A 22450-nucleotide genomic window follows, 5' to 3' on the forward strand; every position below is an offset into this window, starting at 1 on the left:
GTTAAATAAATAGCTATATAGTAAATAGCAATAATAATCAAGTGCCTAGAAATAACAGGAGTCAGCAGAAATGCCAGAAATAATGCACAAAGATTGATGGAACAATGGAAGACACAGTTGAAGGTCAGTGGTGGGACTCTATCTCTATTTACTAGAGGGATTGTATTTGCTGTGTGGAAATGATGCCGTTTCATATTTTCCAGAGATCCTTGTGCATTTGTGTATTTGGGCCTTTAAGCTCATTTCATGCAACACCAGTTGTCCAAAACTACAGTCATCATAAGCTCAAGAGAGTATACAAAAGCTGGTACCTCACAGAACTCCCCAGCTGCTATTTCCATTATTGGCTCACCACCAACCTTTGCAGTCCATGACTGCCTTTACATCCCCAAAAAATCTGTCTTCAACAGTTACGAAACATAGAAATGAGGCTTGGTAAAGCTCTCCTCAATGAGAAGCAGGAATAGCAAAGAACAGCAATCTTGCAAAACAGGCAGGCCATGGACTTGATGCTGTTCAAAATGGCCCATGGATGTGAGGGATTTCCTGGTTTGGGTTGCTTCAACCTTACTGACAATTCATTGCAAGTAAAAGCAGTACGTGGTGGCCTATAGGTGGAGCAATCAGGAGGCTGTGAGTTCGATCCTAGGTAGAGGTAGATATTTCTCTCTCTGGGCACAATGAGGATGTATCTGCTGCGAACTCTGCATTGGCAACAGGAAGGGCCAGTAAACACTCAGCTCCATTCAGTTGCCCTGATTCCATCCCACAAGGGATTATGGGGTCAATAAACGACAAAAAAAAAAGCAGTATGCAAGATGTAAAGGATCAGGCACAAGGAGCTACAGAACAAGCCTCAGTCTGGTTGTAAAACTTGGCTCTAGATTGCCTAGCTCTTCTGCCTGGCATTAAGGTCTTTTCAAACATTGTTTCCAGAAGACTGAGCGGATAAATCCAGTCCTTTCAGGATTTTGCCCTCCAAGAGGTGAAAAGGGAGAAAAGCTGTGAGGAAAGCTAGTTGTTGGAGGAGTGAGAGCCTGTTAGCAAGACAGAAGCATAGAAGAGAAAGTTCTGCTTTGGGGACCCTGAACTCCTTGCTTCTCAATACATTTTATCAAAACTGCTACTGCAAAACAACTGATTGTGTTTCTTTTTATTAAGGCAATAACTCTTGAGGATACTAACAGCAGATGGGTGGGAAAGTAACCTGAGGATTGTTATTTATGGATATTTGTGCTTACAACATCGATTGTATTTTTTATACGTATGATCATCATTTCGCACCATTTTCTTGGTTTGACCTATTAGGAGTCAAAATACTTCTGACTCACATAGCTATATTTCTTCTGGTCGTTAGTTGCTCCTTTGTGTTCAGGTCTGGCCTCAGAATAATAATGTAGCACTTGGGGATGAAGACGCAACCAAGCAGACCAGCACTGGAGGCCAAGATGGAGAAGACCTGCACAGCCACCATGTATTTCCCTTTGGTGCTCAGGTAGGTGGGCACAAAAGTCACCCAGACACTGCAGAAGACCAGCATGCTGAAGGTGATCAGCTTGGCTTCATTGAAGGCCCCAGGCAAGTTCCTGGCCAGGAAAGCCACCGTGAAGCAGATGGCAGCCAGGAAGCCCATGTAGCTGAGGGTGACGTAGAACATGACAACGGCCCCTTCGTTGCATTGCAGGACGATCTCTCCAGGCTGAGAGTGGAGGTCAGAGTCAGGGAAGGGGGGAGAAACTCCCAACCAGATGGAGCAGATGATAATTTGGAGAGCAGAAGAAGAAAGGATGATGGAGTTGGCCAAGCTCTTCCCCAACCATCTCTTCACTCGGTTTCCTGGTTTTGTGGCCAGGAAAGCCAGCACCACCGTGATGGTTTTGGCCAAGAGAGAAGAAATGGCCACTGAGAAGATGATGCTGAAAAGCGTCTGTCGGAGAAGGCAGGTGGCTTTCCTTGGTTGACCAATGAAGAGAAAATTAGACAAGAAGCAAAGCAGGAGGGAGACCAGGAGGATGTAGGAGAGGTCCCGGTTGTTGGCTTTGACAAGGGGAGTTTCTCGGTATTTAATGAAGATGAGTAAGACAAAGCCTGTGGTTAGGGAAAAGAATAGAGCAAATGACACCAGGATGTTGCCCAGATGTTCTTCATAAGAGAGGAAGGTTATAAATTTGGGGATACATTGGACTTGATCCCCATTTGGATATTTATCATCCGGACACTTGGTGCATTTTTCTGTATCTGAGAAAACAAAACAAAAATTCTTTAACATACTATCCTTTTACCTCCAAAGAAATACATTCATGGGACAAGATACATTTCTTACCATCTCCACAGAAAGATCATAAAAAGAATATCATTTTCTAAAAAAATTAATATTTCTAATTGTTTATTAAATTGGGGAATGTCGTAGGATATTAATGATTTCCTGTGTAATGTGGAGAATCTTCATAGGAACCTACATTATTACAGGTAAATAATAAATCAGTTACTCTTTCTGGACACACTTCCTGAATCCTCCACATGGCACTTCTTAATATACAGGACTCAGGAGAGGCTAACTTTTGGAATCTAGTTTGCTGGCAGGGAAAGCCAGTCCTTCAAATAATCAAGAATGAATCCTGGGAGCAGCGATAATTTATTTGTCATAAGATGGACCCATAACTGTCCTCACCACCTCATTGTGCACCAGCAACATCTTCTCCGTGATCCTCAAGGGGGGAGCCATATAAAATGCATTGCAATCCCAAAAATGGACGATTGAGAATCTCCATAGACCATGAATTGCAATAATCCTTCTGGGAGATGGACCCAAGATAATTCTTCAAGTTTCAAAGAACTCAGATCTTCCCAGAAAGGTTAAAAACTATAAGGATGCCTCCCAACTGAAAACCAGAAGAGAGATTTTCTCTGAGAGTAGTGAAGCTGGTGCAATCTGTCAAATCCTCCTCTCTGTTCCCAGCCACTCCTTCATGTTTGTCATCCCTTAGATAAGAAATTGTGCAGTTTGAAAATAAACAAGCTTCAAACTTTTAACTTGGACTTCCATGAAAATGCTCTAGCTTGTTTTTTTCTTTGGTATCACCCACCTTCCTGAGTGGAGAAGGTCCCCTCTGGACAAGGAACGCAGTCATAGCAGCAAACTGGCTCTCCTACTCGAGCCCTCTTGACAAATCCAGGATGACAACTTTCCACACATTTGGACTGAGGCAGGGACTGAGCAGAAAAGAAGGAATGCCAAAAGTAAAACCTCAGAACTCACCATCCATGGAAAACGGAGGTAGACATAAGCCTTAGGGGAGTATCTAGGCTTTGGTTAAAAAAATATGAAATATCACCTGACTTCCCACTCCCTATCAGTGACAGACAACCTAATCCATTCCATTCCATTCCATTCCATTCCATTCCATTCCATTCCATTCCATTCCATTATTCTATTCCATTCTATAATTCTATATTATAGAATGGAATCGTTACTCCTCTGTCCTGGTCCTATTAGATCTCTCGGCAGCTTTTGATACCATCGACCATGGTATATTGCTACGATGCCTCGAGGGGTTGGGAGTGGGAGGCACTGTTTTATGGTGGTTCTCCTCCTACCTCTCGGAACGTTCGCAGGTGGTGTTGGCTGGGGGACAGAGATCAGCCCTGAGGCCCCTCACTTGGGGGTACTCCAGGGGTTGGTCCTCTCTCCTCTTTTGTTCAATATCTATATGAAGCCGCTGGGTGAGATCATCCGGGGTTTTGGGATGAGGTATCATCAGTATGCTGATGATACCCAGCTTTTTATATCCATCCCAAACCAACTCAGCGATGCCCTCGATGTGATGTCCCGGTGCCTGGAAGTGGAGCGGAGCTGGATGGGGAGGAACAGGCTTCAGTTCAACCCTGCTAAGACCGAGTGGGTACCGGCATCTCGGTCCAATCAAGAGATTCCATCTTTGGTCATAGGGGATGAGGTGTTGCCCCCTGTAGACAGGGCGCGCAACTTGGGTGTCCTCCTGGACTCACGGCTAAACTTGGAAGATCATGTAATGGCCATAACCCGGGGGCATTCTGCACCAGCTGAAGCCTCTAAGTGGTCTTCAAGGGCAGCCCCATGTAGAGGGCATTGCAGTAGTCAATATGGGAGGTGACAAGTGCATGAGTAACCGTGTGTAGGGCATCTAGGTCCAAATAGGAACGCCCCTCTACATGGGGCTGCCCTTGAAGACCACTTGGAGGCTTCAGCTGGTGCCGTGCGGGTTGTGATGGGAGTATCTCGACACTCCCATGTTACACCTCTCCTACGCAACTTGCATTGGTTGCCGGTTGCCCTCCAAGTGAGATTCAAGGTGCTGGCTAAGGCCCTATATGGCTTAGCCCCGGGATATTTGGGGGGCCATCTGCAGCCACCAACAGCTGCCCATCGCCCAGTGTGTTCCCACAGAGAGGGCCTCCTGAGGGTGCCGTCGGCCAGACAATGTCAGCTGGTGACCCCCAGGGGGAGAGCTTTTTCTGTAGGTGCACCTACCCGTTGGAATCAAGTGCCCCTGGAGCTCCGGGTGGCCCCCGACCTCCGCTCTTTCCGTCGCAACCTGAAAATGTGGCTGTTTCGTTTGGCTGGCCTGGACTGATGGGGTTTTAATTTTTAACTTGTTAGTCTTAGTTGCACTTTTAGTGTTAAATTATGAGATTTGGATTTAATTTCTTTTAAACTTTTTCCTTAGATGTTTTTTACTGTTGTGAGCCGCCCTGAGTCCAGCTGGAGATAGGGCGGCATATAAATCTCATTAAATAAAAAAAATAAATTTTCTACCTGATAAAGTCTCGAATGATGGAACTGAGAAAAGATTTAAACGCTTAAATGTGACAGACAACCAGTGGCTTCCTCCTATGGATTCCTTCATTTTTCCTATTGCCATGATTTTCAAGGATGATGGTCTAACCATTAAATTCTATAATAAAATTTATTCTAGAAGGTTTATTAATTTTTATTTTATTAGAATTTTTTTTAAAAAATAAGTAGAACAATGCAGTGATGAAGAAGGAAAGTTCTGTTCAGCAGGATACTAAATTGCAGAGGGGAGATAAAAGGGCCATGACCTACGTCATAAAGTTTAGTCACCCAGCGTCCCATGTTGGAGATGGCTGGATCAGCTGAAAACAGTGTTCCATACTAGAGCATCTGAAGGACACCTTGGTCAATAGCACTGAAGCTTTCTAATCCACCTAACAAAATTAGAAGAGTACCACTCCCCACATTCAATTCTCCATCTTGGTGACCAGGTTTAGCCCACATGAAATGGGTTCTAGGACTTTGGAACCCGGAGAAAAGTCTCCAATATTTTCCTTACCTTGTTGAGCGACTTTAGCTTTGACAGACCATTTTGGCTGATAATTACTCTCTGTCTTTCAACGCCCCCAAGTTTTAGTTGGATGGGATCCTTCTCGGAGAGAATCAACAAGCATAGAAAGTCCAGATCTGCTGTTAGGTCTCCATTTTGGTCCAAGTAGAGTTTAAAATGGGAAAAATTCCAAAATTCATTCTTCTCAAGGAAGGGGTGGAACTGGAATGAATACATTCCCATATTTTAAAAGTAGAACCCTTCTTTTTTTCTTTTTATCCCATGTGGTCTTTTAACATTTGAATCTTTCTTCAATAGTTATCTAAATTGCAAATATGCTTGGTCGGGGTGAGTGGGGGGGGAAGTGTTACCACTATCTTCAAAAGTTAAAAAAGTTTAAGCAACGTTGGTCAACCACATTTTGAGAAAATATAGATTGAGAAAATAAATAATTGACAAAGTTTGTCAATTATATGGAACATTCTTGAGCAGCTCACAAATAAATTAACAAAGATATTATTTATACACTCCCTGAAAACAACAGGGTGATTACAAGAAAGCAGGGATTTGTCAAGAAGAAAGTTGCCAATTTAATTTTCTCTCTGATAGTTGACAGAAAAAACACATCCTAATAAGCTAATTCTACCTTATTGTAAAGCCAGATCAACAGAACTTTGCAAGTACAAATCTCCCACCATCAGTTTTGATTGCCTGAAAAGGTAAAGGTAAAGATTCCCCTTGCACATACATGCTAGTCATTCCCAACTCTAGGGGGCAGTGCTCATTTCCATTTCAAAGCCGAAGAGCCATTGCTATCCAAAGACGTCTCCGTGGTCATGTGGCCGGCATGACTAAATGCCAAAGGCTCATGGAATGCTTTTACCTTCCCACCAAAGGTGGTCCCGATTTTTCTACTTGTATTTTTTTATTTATCATTTATTTATTTATTTATTTATTTATTTATTTATTTATTTATTTATTTATTTATTTATTTATAATTAGACTTCTATACTGCCCTTGTCCTGAAGGACTCAGGGTGGTGTACAGCCATATTAAAACACATAAAATTACAAAATTTAAAACCAATTAAAATCAAATATATAAAATTTGGCTCAAAATTTTAAAACATTTAAAACATACGCACACCCCTTAAAAATTCATATTAGGCCAGTCCGGCTTGCTGGAACAGAAAGGACTTCAGGGCGCGGCAAAAGGTGCGCAGGTCAGGGCTAAGACGAAGCTCTAGAGGGAGCTCATTCCAGAGAGCCGGTGCCCCCACAGAGAAGGCTCTCCCCCTGGGTGCCACCAGTCGACATTGTTTGGCCGACGGCACCCTTAGGAGCCCCTCTCTGTGGGAGCGTATTGGCCGGTGGGAGGCTATTGGTGACAGAAGGCGGTCTCGTAAGTACCCCAGTCCTAAGCCATGGAGCGCTTTAAAGGTGGTCACCAACACCTTGAATCACACTCGGAAGACCACCGGGAGCCAGTGCACCTCATGCAGGAGAGGTGTTACATGGGACGCCATGTCCCTCCCATGTGGCAGCCGCGCGGCCGCATTCTGGACCAGCTGGAGCCTCCGAGTGCTCTTCAAGGGGAGCCCCATGTAGAGAGCATTGCAATAGTCCAGACGGGATGTGACGAGGGCATGAGTGACTGTGCACAGGGCATCCCAGTCCAGAAAGGGACACAACTGGTGTATCAGGTGAACCTGATAAAAGACTCCCTTGGCCACGGCCGTCATATGCTCTTCTGGAGACAGCCGTGCATCCAGGAGAACACCCAAGTTGTGAGCCCTCTCTGAGGGGGCCAAGATCTCACCCCCAATAGTCAGCGATGGACCCCGGGATGCCGGGAACCACAGCCACTCGGTCTTGGAAGGGTTGAGTTTGAGCTTGTTCCTCCCCATCCAGATCTGCATGGCCTCCAGGCACTGGGACATCACTTCAAGGGCATCATTGGGGTGGCCCGGAGTGGAGATGTACAGCTGAGTGTCATCAGCGTACTGGTGGAATCTCACTCCGAAACCATGGATGATCTCGCCCAGCGGCTTCATATAAATGTTGAACAGAAGGGGCGAGAGGACTGACCCTTGCGGCACCCCACAAACAAGGCGTCTCGAAGTCGACCTCTGCCCCCCTGCCAATACAAACTGTGTACATTCGGAGAGGAAGGAGGAGAACCACCGCAACACAGTGCCCCCCACTCCCAACTCCTCCAATCGTCGCAGCATGATACCATGGTCAATGGTATCAAAAGCCGCTGAGAGATGTAATAGGACCAGGACAGAGGAGCAGCCCCTGTTCCAAGCCCTCCAGAGATCATCGACCAATGCGACCAATGCCGTTTCTGTGCTGTGCCCTGGCCTGAAGCCCGACTGGAATGGATCTAGATAATCAGCTTCATCCAGGTACTGGGGCAGTTGTCGCGCCACCACACAAAGCGAAGGTTGGAGACTGGGCGATCATTCGCTAATACAGCCGGGTCCAGGGAAGGCTTCTTGAGGAGAGGCCTCACCACTGCCTCCTTCAAAGAGGTGGGGAAGAAGCCCTCACCCAAAGAAGCGTTAATAATCCCCTGGAGCCAGCCTCGTGTAACCTCCCGGGAGGCCAGCACTAACCAGGAGGGACACGGATCCAATAAACATGTGGCAGTGCTACGCCTACCCAGAATCCTGTCCACATCCTTGGGAGTCACAAGGTCAAATAATATTCTCCCAGATAATATTTTGGGATAATATTCTCAAGACCCAGATAATATTCTCAAGACCCCCCTCCGTCACCCCATCCGAATCTACCCAATCAGAGTCCAGATCTTCCTGAATTTGAGTGACTTTGTCATGCAGGAATTGCACAAAATCCTCAGCCCTGCCCTGCAAGGGGTCTTCCCTCGCTCCCAGGTGAAGGAGGGAACAGGTCACGCTAAACAGGGCTGCTGGGCGGTTCTTTGTAGACCCGATAAGAGCAGAAAAATAATTAAATTTTGCCGCCTTTATCGCCACTAGCTAGATCTTAATATGAGACGTCACCAGTGTTCAGTCAGATTCGGAGCGACTGGCCCTCCAATCGCTCTTTAGGCGTCTTTTCCGGCGCTTCATCTCTCTCAGCTCCTCGGAGAACCAGGGAGCCAGTTGAGATCGGCACCGGGTCAGAGGTGCCAATTACATGCTTTCAAACTGCTGGGACAAAAAAGCTGGGACAAAGAACAGGAGCTCATTCCATTACGCAGGACTATGGATTTGAACCACTGAACTCCCAACCGTTCAATTGACAAGTTCAGCGTCTTAGCCACTGAGCCACCGCAAGCCTGAAAAGTTAGGGATGATCATTTCTAAATTCCTTTTTTTGCCTGTTATTCGGCTGTTGGCTGCCCCTCTTATCTAGTTGCTCCAAGGAAATCTTCCCCATCATTCCTCAAGATCATTCTGACATATCATTAAATGTAGGGATGGCGGTAATAAAACTTGATTTTAGCAAAGTACTAACAAATTACTTCCTGGGGTTATGATTAGGAAGCTACTTATGTAAGATCTGAATTGTGATAATTAGGTGGATAAAAACTGTCTTGACATGAAAGGAGCTGCTCTAGCCATGAAGAAAGACAACAAGGGAAAGAACTATGTTGGTTTATGGCAGCTGAAAATCAGAAGATGCTTCTAGGAGCACCATGTTCAAATAACACAATCTCTTTGGTGAAGAGGATAGCGCACTCTTCCAATTACTAAAAAAAATGTTACACAGAAGATTAAGCACTATCTGTTTACTGTTATTCCATAGTTTATAGCTATGGAAAAATGGAAAAATGAACTCAGTCACAAGACTGAGGAGATTCTGGCTGAATAAGAAGAAAAATGTCATAAAAGGAGGAGCAGTTTTAGCGCTGAGCCAGTGAATGTGAGAAAGTCAGTCTCCTCTTGTCTTAATGCAAAGACTAAGCAAATGTAGGCTAAATAAAATTATTTTTGATCCGTAAATCCGGGTATTCCGTAATACCCGGATCCGTGATCTGGGTATTACAGAGACCTGGTTGGGCCAGGAGGGGGGAGTCTCCCTTGTTGATATGTGCCCATCCGGTTTTCGTGCATTCCATCAGCCAAGGTCACAGGGGAGGGGCGGGGGGGGTGGCGGTTGTCATCAATGAGGGTCTTGGTCCGAGGGAGGCCACTGTTTCTCAGATCGCCGAATGTGAGTCCCTCCTTGTGAAGTGGGGTCATAGGGTGCAGATGGGCTTGCTAGTCACGTACCTGGCTCCCTGCCATGTGGCAGTGGCCCTGCCCAAGCTGCTCGACATTATAGCCGCGGTGGCGGTTGATACCCCCAGGCTTATGGTCATGGGGGATTTTAACCTGCCATCAGTCGGCGAGACGTCTGAGGCAGCCTGGGAGTTCATGGCTTCCATGACAGCCATGGACCTGACCCAGTTAATTCATGGCCCTACTGACACAGGGGACACACACGCTGGACCTGGTTTTTGTCTCTGGGAAGTGGTTGAGTGATCTTGAGATAGGGGATATAGTGATTGAACCCTTGTCATGGTCAGATCACTCCCTCCTTCACTTAGACCTTTGAACTGCCACACCCCGCTGCAGGGAGGCGGAACCGACGAGGTGGTTCCGCCCCAGGTGCCTGATGGATCCTGACAGGTTCCAGATGGAGCTTGGGCCACTTCCTGAGGCTCTGGCACACGGCTCAGCTGAAGACTTAGTGGCTGCCTGGGATAGGGTGGCCGCTGGAGCTTTGGACCGGGTCGTGCCTTTGCGGCCTCTGACCCGGCGCCGGTCTCACCTAGCTCCTCGGTTCACCGAGGAGCTGAGGGAGATGAAGCACCGGAAAAGACACCTAGAGAGCAGTTGGAGGGCTAGTCATTCTGAATCCGACCGAACACTGGTAAGGTCTTATATTAAGACCTACCTGGTGGCGATAAAAGCAGAGAAGAGTAATTACTTTTCCGCTCTTATTGCATCATCAGATAATCGCCCAGCCACCCTGTTTAGGGTGACCCACTCCCTGCTCCACCAGGGGGCGCAGGAGGACCCCTTGGAGGGTAGGGCTGAGGACTTTGTACAATATCTGTATGACAAAATCGCTCAGATTCGGGAACACCTGGACTCTGACTGGGTAGATCCAGGAGGGATGACGGAGGCAGGTCTTGGGAATACTATTTGGGAAGAGTTTGATCCTGTGACTCCCGAAGGCGTGGACAGGATACTGGGTACACTGAGTGCGGCCACATGTTTATTGGACCCGTGTCCCTCCTGGTTGGTGCTGGCCTCTTGGGAGGTTACACGAGGCTGGCTCCAGGGGATTATAAATGCTTCTTTGAGTGAGGGTGTCTTCCCTGCCGCCTTGAAAGAGGTCTCTCCTCAAGAAGCCTTCCCTGGACCCGGCAGTTTTGGCAAATTATTGTCCAGTCTCCAACCTTTGCTTTGTTGTGAAGGTTGTTGAGAGTATGGTTGCATGACAGCTGCCTCAGTACCTGGATGAATCGGCTTATCTAGATCCGTTCCAGTCAGGCTTCAGGCCTGGGTACAGCACGGAGACGGCATTGCTCGCATTGGTTGATGATCTCTGGAGGGCTCGGGACAGGGGTTGCTCCTCTGTCCTGGTCCTGTTAGACCGCTCAGCAGCTTTTGATACCATCGACCATGGTATCATGCTGCACCGGTTGGAAGGGTTGGGGATGGGAGGCACCATGTTGCGGTGGTTCTCCTCCTTTCTCTCCGACCGGTTGCAGTCTGTGTTGACAGGGGGGCAGAGGTCGACCCCGAGGCCCCTCATATGTGGGGTGCCACAAGGATCAGTCCTCTCGCCCCTTCTGTTCAACATTTATGTGAAGCCGCTGGGCAAGATCATCCGTGGTTTCGGGGTGAAGTACCACCAGTACCTTGATGACACTCAGCTGTACATCTCCACCCCAGATCACCCCAATGATGCCCTTGAAGTGTTGTCCCGGTGCCTGGAGGCCATGCGGATCTGGATGGGGAGAAACAGACTCAGACTCAACCCATCCAAGACCGAGTGGCTGTGGTTTCCAATGTCCCGATATAGTCAGTTGGTGCCATCACTGACTATTGGGGGCGAGTCGTTGGCCCCCACGGATAGGGCTCACAACTTGGGTGTCCTCCTGGACTCACGGCTGTTTTTAGAAGAGCATTTGACAGCTGTGGCCGGGAGGACGTTTTATCAGGTTCACCTGATTTGTCAGTTGTGTCCCTTTCTGGATCGGGACTCGTTACATATGGTCACTCATGCCCTTGTCACTTCACGCCTACTACTGTAATGCTCTCTACATTGGGCTCCCCTTGAGGAACACCCGGAGGCTCCAGCTGGTCCAAAATGTGGCTGTGCAGGTGGTTATGGGAACAATGTGGTGCTCCCATGTGATTCCCTTCCTGCGCGAGCTGCACTGGCTCCCGGTGGTCTTCTGGGTGCGCTTCAAGGTTTTGGTTACCACCTTTAGAGCGCTCCATGGCTTAGGACCAGGGTACTTACGAGACCGCCTTCTGTCACCAGTAGCCTCTCACCGACCAGTACGCTCCCATAGAGAGGGGCTTCTCAGAGTGCCGTCGGTCAAACAATGTCGACTGGCGGCCCCTAGGGGGAGAGCCTTCTCTGTGGGGGCACCGGCCATCTCGAATGAGCTCTCACTGGAGATACAGAGGATCCCAGATTTACGCACTTTCCGCCGTGCCCTCAAAACATATTTATTCCAGCAGGCTGGTCTGGCTTGACTCTCCCTTTTTAATTTGTTTTTAAGTTTTATACAAATTGGGTGTTTTAAATTCGTCCTGGGCCTAAATTATTTAATGGTTTTTAACTTTTGTATGATGCATTTTATTTTCTGGCTGTTCACTGCCCTGAGTCCTTCGGGAGTAGGGCGGTATATAAATTGAATAAAATAAAAAATAAAAAATAAAGAAATTTCGGCTGGGATTCATGCAGAAAGGAATGGTTAGGCTAGATGGCCTCAAGGTCTCCATTAAATATATAAAGGTAAAATTCTATGATGCTAATCACAAACCATATACCTACAGGGATTTATTTAAAACTGCATGCATCCTTTTCAAATTAGCAAATTATTTAATACCAAATATTAATAAATATTAATATTTATCTACCATGGTGTAGCTTCTTTGGAATATTAACTCCTGGTCAAATAGATTGTCCAAAAGTGTTGGACTTTTATAGCATAATTAGGTTGAGGTGGTTCTTGTTCTTCTCCATTGGACTTCTTCTCAAACAGAACTGAGATTAGGGGACTGGAGGTTAGAACATATGAAGAATGACTGGTCTAGTGAGGAGAAGGACCAGGGGAGACATGATAACATCTTCCAATATTTGAGGGGCTGCCACAGAGAGGAGGAGGTCAAGCTATTTTCCAAGGCAACTGAAGGCCAGACAAGGAATAATGGATGGAAACTGAACAAGGAGAGATTCAACCTGGAACTAAGGAGAACAATCAACTGATGGAATAGAAGTTGCCTTCAGAAATAGTGGGAGCTTCAACACTGGAGGCTTTCAAGGGGAGATTGGACTGACATTTGTCAGAAATGGAGCACGAACTCCTGCTTGGGCAGGGGGTTGGACTAGATGACCTACAAGGCTCTTCCAACTCAGTTAATCTAATCTAATTAATGGACACTTGGCAGGGTCCCATACCTGCCATGGTTGCAGCCTTGGAGCTCCCAAACTCTCTTCGCCCTCCTTCCTTCTCCTTCTGCATCTGGAGGAATATGCAACATTCAAGACATGCGCCAGACTCTTAACGATACTGTAAACATATTCGTTATTTGAGATCCGTAAAGTGTTCCTTCCCTGTTGGGTTTCCATTGATGTTTTCTGGGTGCATCTTCTCCGACCATTGACAGAAGAGACACGGTTTGAAAAAGAACAGCGAAAATACTGATCTTCATACTGGACATCTAGAAAGAAGTAGGGTTCAAATGCATCCTCTTTTGGCCATTGTTTCCTCTGAATATAAAAAAACCAAATACTATGGACATGTTTGAGACGTCCGTGTTTTTTCAATGAATATGTTCCCAAATTTGTGGTGATCCAGACTTTCCCTTCAATGGGTCCTGGCAAACCTTCAAGAGTTAAATGGAAAGGAAGGATTCTGTCTGAAATGGAAACATATTCTAAGAAGTGAACAAAGACATTGACTTGTCTCCACTTAGAGAGGGCCTCTCTGAAGGGTGCCGGATGTCTAGTCATTGAGATTCGTTGTGATATAACAACACAAATTCCATTCCTGACAAGCATAGGAGTCAAAATCCTCATGAAATTCTCTCCCTTCTCTGTGTCTGAAGCAAAGAGGCCAATCAAGGTCCATCTGAAATGGAGAAGCAGATGGGCAATTGCTGGGTACTGGATCCCATCTTTAGGGAGCATCCGGTGGTAAAAAGGGAATTGACTTTTATCACTCAGAGTCTCTGAAGCAGTTTGATAACTGATCTGAAAAGACAACGAAGAATGCTTATATTTGGGTTCGGATCAAGTCCAAAACATTAGCTTTTAATACATCCAACTTCATTCTCTTGAACTTGTTAGAATAGTTTATTGTTGATTAGTCATGAGGTCTACAAAGATACAGAATATAAAACACAGAACATTAAGAACATAATATATAAGCATAGAATAAAAAAAATTAAGGAAACAAGAACACAAATAAAGAATGAAAATCATACTTCTGTATCACCATTATAATTTCCCACAATCAGACGCAGATATACAGATTTTAGGTGAACTGTTTTGTTCCAATAAAGTACCGTATTAAATATATAATTTTTGAATTCTCATAGCATAGGAAATGAGTTGTTTTAATATAAGGGTCACAATAGGTTGTTTTTATAATGTGCAGTCCAAGTTTCTAAACGTTTTCTTTCTTATATAATTGAGATTGAAAGGATGAATGCATTAGTCTCTCTCTGGAGCTCCAGAAAGACAAGTTCATTGGGACTTGGTTAAATCTTCTATATTTAATGATTGTTTCCAGCACATTCTCACTAAAATAAATATTGCCCGAAGGCACTTTTGCATTTAAATACTTGTCTTTTAACCGTTTGCCTGAAATGGTATAGGGTTTCGTGCCTAAGCAGGGGGTTGGACTAGAAGACCTTCAAGGTCCCTCCAACTCTGTTATTCTATTGTGTTCTAATCTTGGCATTATATACTTTAATAAATGAGGCTAAGGAAGTTGGATATCTTAAATTTAAGTAGTAGATTCACTTATGTCCATGCTCTGGGCTCTTTTGATGTAGAGTGAGCAAAGATCCAGTCTCCAAGAAAGCTACCTCTAGATAAGGAAAGGTGTTACTTGCTCTATGGCTCACCACTGAATAGCCCTCTGTGGATATGATGCCATTTTTAAAATTCATAACTTTTGACTTTGATTTATTAAGAATCAGATACTTCTTATGGGAGTTGGAGCCAAGTCTTCTTTACAGCATATGGAACCCAACTTGAGGGAGTCCTTGGTGCTCTCTGAGCTTGCTTGTTTTCTTCCAGACGTTTCATGATCCAAACTGGCTAACATCATCAGTGCTAACCATCATCGTCATCATCACTAGCACTGATGATGTTTCCTAGTTTGGGTAAAGAAACATCTGCAGGAAAACAAGCAAGTTCAGAGAGCACCAAGGACCCCTCATGTCAACCCCGAGCTACAAATATTCTCCTTTATTATAGGTATAATAATAATAATAATACCATTCTCAGTTTATAACAAGATGATAATAGATGTATCTAGTGTCTTAGGCATGTGAACCGGAGGGTCCTTTATGAGTCCTGGTAAGTCATTCATTTCTAGACTGAATAATAAAGGTACAAGTATGCACCCTTCGTGAGCTTTGGTCCTATTGGCTACAAGTGTCCAGCAGAATCCACCCAAGCCATGAAGATGGTGTCATGAGAAGATATGGCTACTTTGATGGTTGCCTCCTTCTCAATATGGATCCCAATCACCAGCCATGAGACCTCAAATGGCTATGGTGAAAAACAGCTCCTGAATTCCATTGAGAAGATGCAAGTGGGGATATTGATCACCTACCAACTCTACTCTCACTTTACCAGATACACACACACACACACACACCTGTGAGACTTTGTAGGTGCCTACTAAAGTTGACATCTGGATGGAGATGTCCCTTCTTGCTGCATCGAGAAGAGTCAAAAGACCGTCCTTCTTCCCACAGCTGTAGTTGGGGACATTGGCTTCTCCAGTAGAGAGCATGTCCAGCAAAGCATCTGAAGTGGCAAGTGAGCTCAGCGAGTTGTCATGGATGTTGTAGCCAAGTGTGAGATTGTGCAGGAGCTGTGGGTTCTTGTTAGCCATGTGAACGGCAAAAATGAACCGGACAATTCTAAACTTATCAGGAGATAACCTACCTGAACGTGCCCACCTGTGGAAAAATATTCATATTATCAACACCACCATCGAAAGCAATAAAATGATATTGTTTAATGTATTTTCTCTTTGTCACACAATCCTATTGAATTTTTAGCCAATACTGATCCAAAACTAGAGGCAAAAATTAAACCATTCAATGAGCATTTATAGATAGATACAGATACAGATTAAAAGATTGGAAGGGACCTTGTAGGTCATCTAGTCCAACCCCCTACCCCCACCCAAGCAGACCCTACACCATTTCTAACAGATGGCAGTTCAGTCTCTTCTTGAAAGCTTCCAGGGATGGGCTTGACATAGGAAATTGCAACCTTTTCAATAGTTACTTTAAACAAAAGTCAGTTTTCAAACAGATGAACTCAGGGCTGGATGGAGAGGAAGAAATAATCTGGAGTTCTTTTAGCTGTTTCTCCATCTTTGGATTTGAGTCTCTTCCAGGAAATTAGGTGGGTCCTTCCATATAGGAGTAAGTGAAATAAGGAGGAAAAAAAAGGAGAATATTACATCTGAAAATGGAAGGAGTGCAAATCCATTATCCTGAATGACTTACGAGTGAGACTGAGTAGAAGGAGCCATGTTGAAAGGCAACGTTATATTTGAGCTTAATGTTGCTGTGGTGACCATGCTAATGAGATGGTCTCCTGGCCTGTAGTAGCTTGGTGGATTTTTTCCATCCCGGTGCTCCAAATTCATCGGGCACTTCCTCCTAAGCTTTCCAGAGACTGGCTGGAACACCGGCAACATCAGAAGCATCAGGAGCAGAATCAGAAGGTCCATCATTCCTTGGGCTGAATCAATCCCTTTCTAAACAAGGACACCAAGAAGATACAGAAGAATTCCAGGCTTCCCACAACATGGAAATGCCAATGGTTCTCCATATTCAGACAGAGACAAGCCGAGCTTCATCTGGAAAGGAGAGAAAGTACATTCAAGAGCAGAGCTCCTACCTGTCTCAAAATGTGTGCCACCAAAGAGCCTGACCTGAAGCATTTATCCTTTTCTGATGCAAGATCCCTTCCATGCTGCTTCAGTCTGATGTTTACATCAAGGCAGTCGCTGGAGAAGTGACAGAAGAAGTCACAGAGAATAGGATGGTGATAATTACACTGTGAAGCAACTTCTCCTCTGGGAACCCTGAAGTTCTTCCAGGGCTCCATGTGAGGAGGGATGTCTGGAGAAAAGCCTCAGAATCACAGATACACACCTAGGGACATTATTCTGTAGTAGATGTGGTCGTTCCTGTCCAGACATGCCCAGAAAATGATGTGGATGAAAGAAATTGACTTCTGATGTCCTTCAACTTGGCATCTTGTCTCCAGAGATTGCTGGGAAAGGCTACCATCACTATAGATTGAGGTGCCAGTCTGGGTTTGATGCAGGGGTGGGTTATAATTTTTTTTACTACCGGTTCTGTGAGCGTGGCTTATTTTGTGGGCTTGATGGTCATGTGACTGGGTAGGCGTGGCCAACTCAATGTCACTCACATCAAGCGGTGCCTCGCCTGGCCCCTCCCCTCCCAGCCATTCCTTGTCACACCCAACCTCAACGTATCTATAGTTCTGTAAAAATGTTGTTCACCTTTTTTCAACTTTATTATCTACATAATATAGATGCACTTTCATGGACTACTGAAAAGAGGAAAAGGCTCACATGCTTTGCCCAAGAGTGTGATAGGCAACAGGCTTTATGGGGCTGCCAGAAAGAAGGGGGGGGCAATGTATTTTCCAAAGCACCAGAAGGGAAAACAAGAAGCAATGGATGGAAAATGAACAAAGAGAGAAGCAACCTAAAACTAAGGAGAAACTTCCTGACAGTGAGAACCAATATAGGTGCAGAAATATTTCAGTCATAATTTCACATATAAAATAGACATTTGTGTAATACAACTTGCCTATTGTTCAAAACAATCATTAGTATTATGGCTGATGTTTGACAGCCAGCCTAAAAGTCAAAGATCACAAGAGTGCTTCTTTCTCTGTATGTATATTTAGATGGACTTATGCAGTGGTAGATTTCAAAATTTTTTACTACTGGTTCTGTGGGTGTGGCTTGGTGGATGTGGTGTGACAGGGGAAGGTTACTGCAAAATCCTCATTCCCTCCCCACAACACTAACCTGCTCTGGGAAGGAATCAAACTCATCCCTCTTCATTTCCTCAAATAAAATATTAAGCTGCTAAGAAGGAGCCTGCCTGATACTCATTCCACATTCCTGCCAGCTGCATAAAGGAAACTTTGTAAGAAGAAAACAGCTACCGGTGCTTAGAGATAATAGAGAGTAGAAGCCGGAAGTTTGGCTCCATTTACAAGCAGGCAGAAAACTCATTCAAGACAGGATATTTCACAATGGAAATCACCATGGGGTTGTGATGGGTCGGACATGACTTCGCGACTAACAACAAGAAGTTTCAATTGAAAGATTCTTCTCTTGATATCAACCTCTCCCAGTCTCTCACCATTGACCTTCAACTGTGTCTTCCATTGTTCCATCAATCTTTGTGCATTATTTCTGGCATTTCTGCTGACTCCTGTTATTTCTAGGCACTTGATTATTATTGCTATTTACTATTTACTATATAGCTATTTATTTAACTCCAGAATTAGAGGGAAAAAACTATTTTTTAAACCAATTACATGAAGGGAGTTCATAGGGAACTTAGCAAGTTAACGAGTCTATCAAAACAAATGTGCTTAAAAACACTGAACGAGAACTTCACCCTCAGATTTCAAAGACTCTTTTGATTAAAATTTATAAAATATGAATCCAAACAGGAGGTCAACAGGCATGAGTGACCATGAAAAAGGCCTCCCAGTCCCTGCTAGAAACTAATAGCCACATCTTTAATATCAATGGCTACTTCCAAGTTGATCACTGGACTCTCACTGGCATTAACGAAACATAAAACTACAGATGATTATTGCTGATTATAAAATATTTTCCATGATTTCCAATCATTTAATGGACAAGCCCTCTCCCATGTCATCATTTTTAGGAAATCACATCACGTTTAAAAAGGGCCCAAAATCAAAATAAAAGTTCCAAATAACTACATTAATCAGAGACTGTGCCTTGTTATATTCTCTCTACAATTAAGATTAGGTCTGAATAGGATAATGAAGTATTTGGGGAAAAAGATACAAGCCAAGAGACCAGCCCCAGAGGCCAAGATGGAGAAGATCTCCATGGCCACCATAGACTTCCCTTTGATGCCAAGGTAGGTGGGAAGGAATGAGATCCAAACACTGCAAAAGACCAGCATGCTAAAAGTAATGAACTTGGCTTCATTAAAGCTGTCGTGCAATTTCCTAGCCAGAAACGCCACAGTGAAACTCAAGAGGGCCAAGAAACCCAGGTAAGTGAGGACAGTGTAAAACATGGAAGCTGAGCCTTCATTACATTCCAAGATGGCCTCTCCTACCAAGGAATCATCCATCCATATTGACAATGCTGGGAATAGGTTAGTCAGAAAACTAGATCTGTTCTCTGGCTCAACCTCTCTGCTTTATTCTTCAAATGCAGTCATTCAATCTTTTTTATTGTAGGGAAGGATCAGCAGACACAGATCAATGGATCTCCTGTTTCTCTAGCAAGTCTTTGAATATCCTGGGAGATTGATAGTTCTGAAACAAGAACTATCCTTAATAAAAATTAAAGCTTGAATCTCACATCCCATTCTTTCACAAAAAGATTGAGAGCTGTTTTTCCTGATGGGATGTAAAAATTCTCTTCCAGTAGAGAATTTATCAATTGTGCCCTCAAACTATAGTAGTTTAGATAGTAATTTACATTCATGAATAAGAGAATCTGCTGAAAAGTATGAATATATTGAAGCATGTAAATTCTACCAAAAATGATGCTAAAATTAATGTTTTCCCACTGAATGGCTGGAATATGAACATTTGAATGTCCTACCTGTCTTATTAGAAATAGTCCCTTCTGGACAAGGGTCACATTCAAAGCAGCAGACCTGGCGGCCCTCTGGAACTCTCTTCCTCTCTCCTGCCTGGCACCCCTTCATGCTACATGCCATGCTTTTTCCTACCTGTGCTCGGACTCTAACCAAAGAGAAAACTGAGGGCAGCTGAGTCTCGCCAAAAAAAGTAGCTAGTCCTTTGCAAGATATGGTAGGCTGTCAAGTATTTGCAAGCCATTGGCACATATATCATACAGACACTAGTGGAGGCAGAAAGTGCCCCCACCCCTATGTGGAGAGGAGGGGCTTACACTGAGTATAAAACCCCCTCTAACCTTTCCACCATGCTCTCTTTTACGTTTGTTCTCCATGAGACATGATCTTTGATAGGGGTGGTCACACACGCTGTGTGCCCCCCATCCTAATGGATATTAAGACAGCCTTTGTATATAGTTAATATGTTTTGTTATATAAATAAATATATTTATCACATTTATTCATGCATCTGCCTTTGGACTCTTCTATGCTCCTGGGTGTTTCTACGATCCCAATTTCCACATAGGCTGACATGTCCTTTCCCCTCCCCTTGGAATAGCCAGAGCATATTTTTTAACACAGATTTTCTCTTGGAAGTATTTTGTGGGTAATTCCCACAAGGGAATACACTCAGAATTACACTTTCTTATGATAATTGCAAGGGAAAGCAACTGTCCTATCCACTTAGCACTGGATTTGGTTTGCACACCAGAAGGGGAAAAAACATCTTTGTGTCTCTTGTTGTGAATCCACAGTTTGTACAGATTTTGGAGTCAAGGTGAAGTTGAGTGTTTCACCTCCATGACCTCCATACACAAAATGGAGTTTGGCCTGTGCCATACATGGAATTAGGATGAAGGACCCAAAGCAAACAACCCAAATGTCAACTCACGAAGATTTCCTGACCTGCTCCTGAGTTGCCGTAGGCAGCGGGATGGGGAATCGAGCCTTGCAGCTGCATCGAGGAATTTACACCTCAAGTCAAAACAAAGCACCTCCTAGCCGGCCAAAGTCAAGGCCATCTCCTAATAAACAGCTGGATTTTTCTGGAAACTTTGCTTGAGGCTCCTGCAGTGGCACCTAACCTGACACCAGACTCACTGCAGTGATTTATTAGAAAGTACTTAATGCAAAGATCTCCACTAAAAGAATAATGGGAGACGCACTCCTGCAGATTAAATGCACCCCTATTTATGCATTTCAGAAAGGAGGCCACAAATGATGCTTGGATACATATTCCCAAGAAATGACATAATAGCTCTCAGGTGATTTCCTGACCTTCTGTTACTGTCTTCCAGGAAGAACTGTTATCTTAATAGAAAGAAACCTCTCAGTTATGTTGCCACAGAAATGTTGATAAAGCTTATTATGTTATGTTATGTTATGTTAATTTTATTTATATACCGTCCTTCTCCCGAAGGACTCGGGGCGGTGTACAGCCAATTTAAAAACATAAATATACAGACATCATCATTAAAAAGTAATTAAAATTAATTAAACAGTTTTGGCCAAAATTTAAAACCCCAAGTTAAAACTCCAATTTAAAAACCACTTAAATAGACAGCCCCGCCTGTCAGAACAGTAGGGTCTTGAGGGCACAGCGAAAAATCCGGAGGTCAGAGATTGTACGTATTTCCGGGGGCAGTTCGTTCCAAAGGGCAGGAGCTCCCACTGAGAAGGCTCTCCTCCTGGGTGTCGCCAGCCGGCATAATTTGGCTGACGGCACCCTGAGGAGTCTCTCTCTGTGAGAGCGAACTGATCGGTGGAAGGCTATTGGTGGCAGAAGGCGGTCCCGTAAATACCCTGGTCCTATGCCATTGAGGAGTAGGCACTTTAAGGTTGCCCCAATTTGCACACATTCCCTCCACCTTTCAATTTTCCTAATGTCTACATGTTCTCCATACACAAGAACATGGCTTATGCCATAGTTTTTTAAGATAGTATGAATGCTAATGGATTATGGTGGCATGTACAAACAAGTTGTACACTAGAAAGCACTAGCAGTCACACCAATCCTTCGATGGGATAAATGATTTAGAATAGAATAGAATAGAATAACAGAGTTGGAAGGGACTGTAGGAAGTTAGCACCCACCCCCCTCCTAGGAGAATGAAATATTCTGGGAAATATTAAAAAAGCAGAATATTATATTTCCAGGGATGAGAAAAGGAGAAACATGTTTTTAAAGACAAAACAGCTTCCTGCAGCTCCCTGCCTCCCCCTCAGCTCCAGGGTGATGGGATTAAGACATGGCCCTCAAGACATGATAGGATTAGCCCTCTACCCATCTCACCACATGGCACCTGGGAAGATTACATCACCCAGCAAGGCTCAACCAAGCCTGGGACACAGACAGGCTACAAAGTTAGCTAAGAGCCCTGCCCCCTGGGAGTCTGACAGTCAATCAGAGTACATTTCTTACACAGGAACAGGAAGTAAGTTCAAAGCCCAAAAGAGGGTATAAATCTCTCTCCCTCTCTTTCCCCCATGTGCTTTTTTGCTCAGGACCTCAAACCACGTGGTCCTGTCCACCATTAAACCATCTTTCCAATCAGCCACCATGTCTCCAGTGTCTTTCTCCCCCCCTTGGAACTGAACTCAGATGGACATTTCTTTGAACAGGATCTTGAGGGTCATCTAGTCCAACCCCCTGCACAACCAGGAGATCCTACACCATTTCTGACACCTGGATGTCCAGTCTCGTCCTAAAGGCCTCCAGTTCTGGCAATTTGTTCCACTGGTTCATTGTTCTCATTGTTTAATTGTTCCCTCC

General features: G+C 44.5%; 1 protein-coding gene across 1 annotated transcript; it reads right to left on the reverse strand.

Annotated features, from left to right (window-relative positions):
- Positions 1–1138: 1138 nt before the first annotated feature.
- On the reverse strand, positions 1139–16505 carry LOC132711868 (vomeronasal type-2 receptor 26-like). The gene is made up of 3 exons (XM_087883501.1): positions 16279–16505; positions 15707–15720; positions 1139–2142 (listed from the first exon to the last, which is right to left on the reverse strand). The coding sequence occupies exons 1-3, from the start codon at positions 16503–16505 to the stop codon at positions 1328–1330; spliced, it is 1056 nt and encodes a 351-aa protein (XP_087739627.1). The 3' UTR covers positions 1139–1327.
- Positions 16506–22450: the final 5945 nt, after the last annotated feature.

Source organism: Pantherophis guttatus, chromosome 1 (assembly GCF_059756535.1).
Source record: "Pantherophis guttatus breed Tessera chromosome 1, ASM5975653v1, whole genome shotgun sequence".
Taxonomy (NCBI): domain Eukaryota; kingdom Metazoa; phylum Chordata; class Lepidosauria; order Squamata; family Colubridae; genus Pantherophis; species Pantherophis guttatus.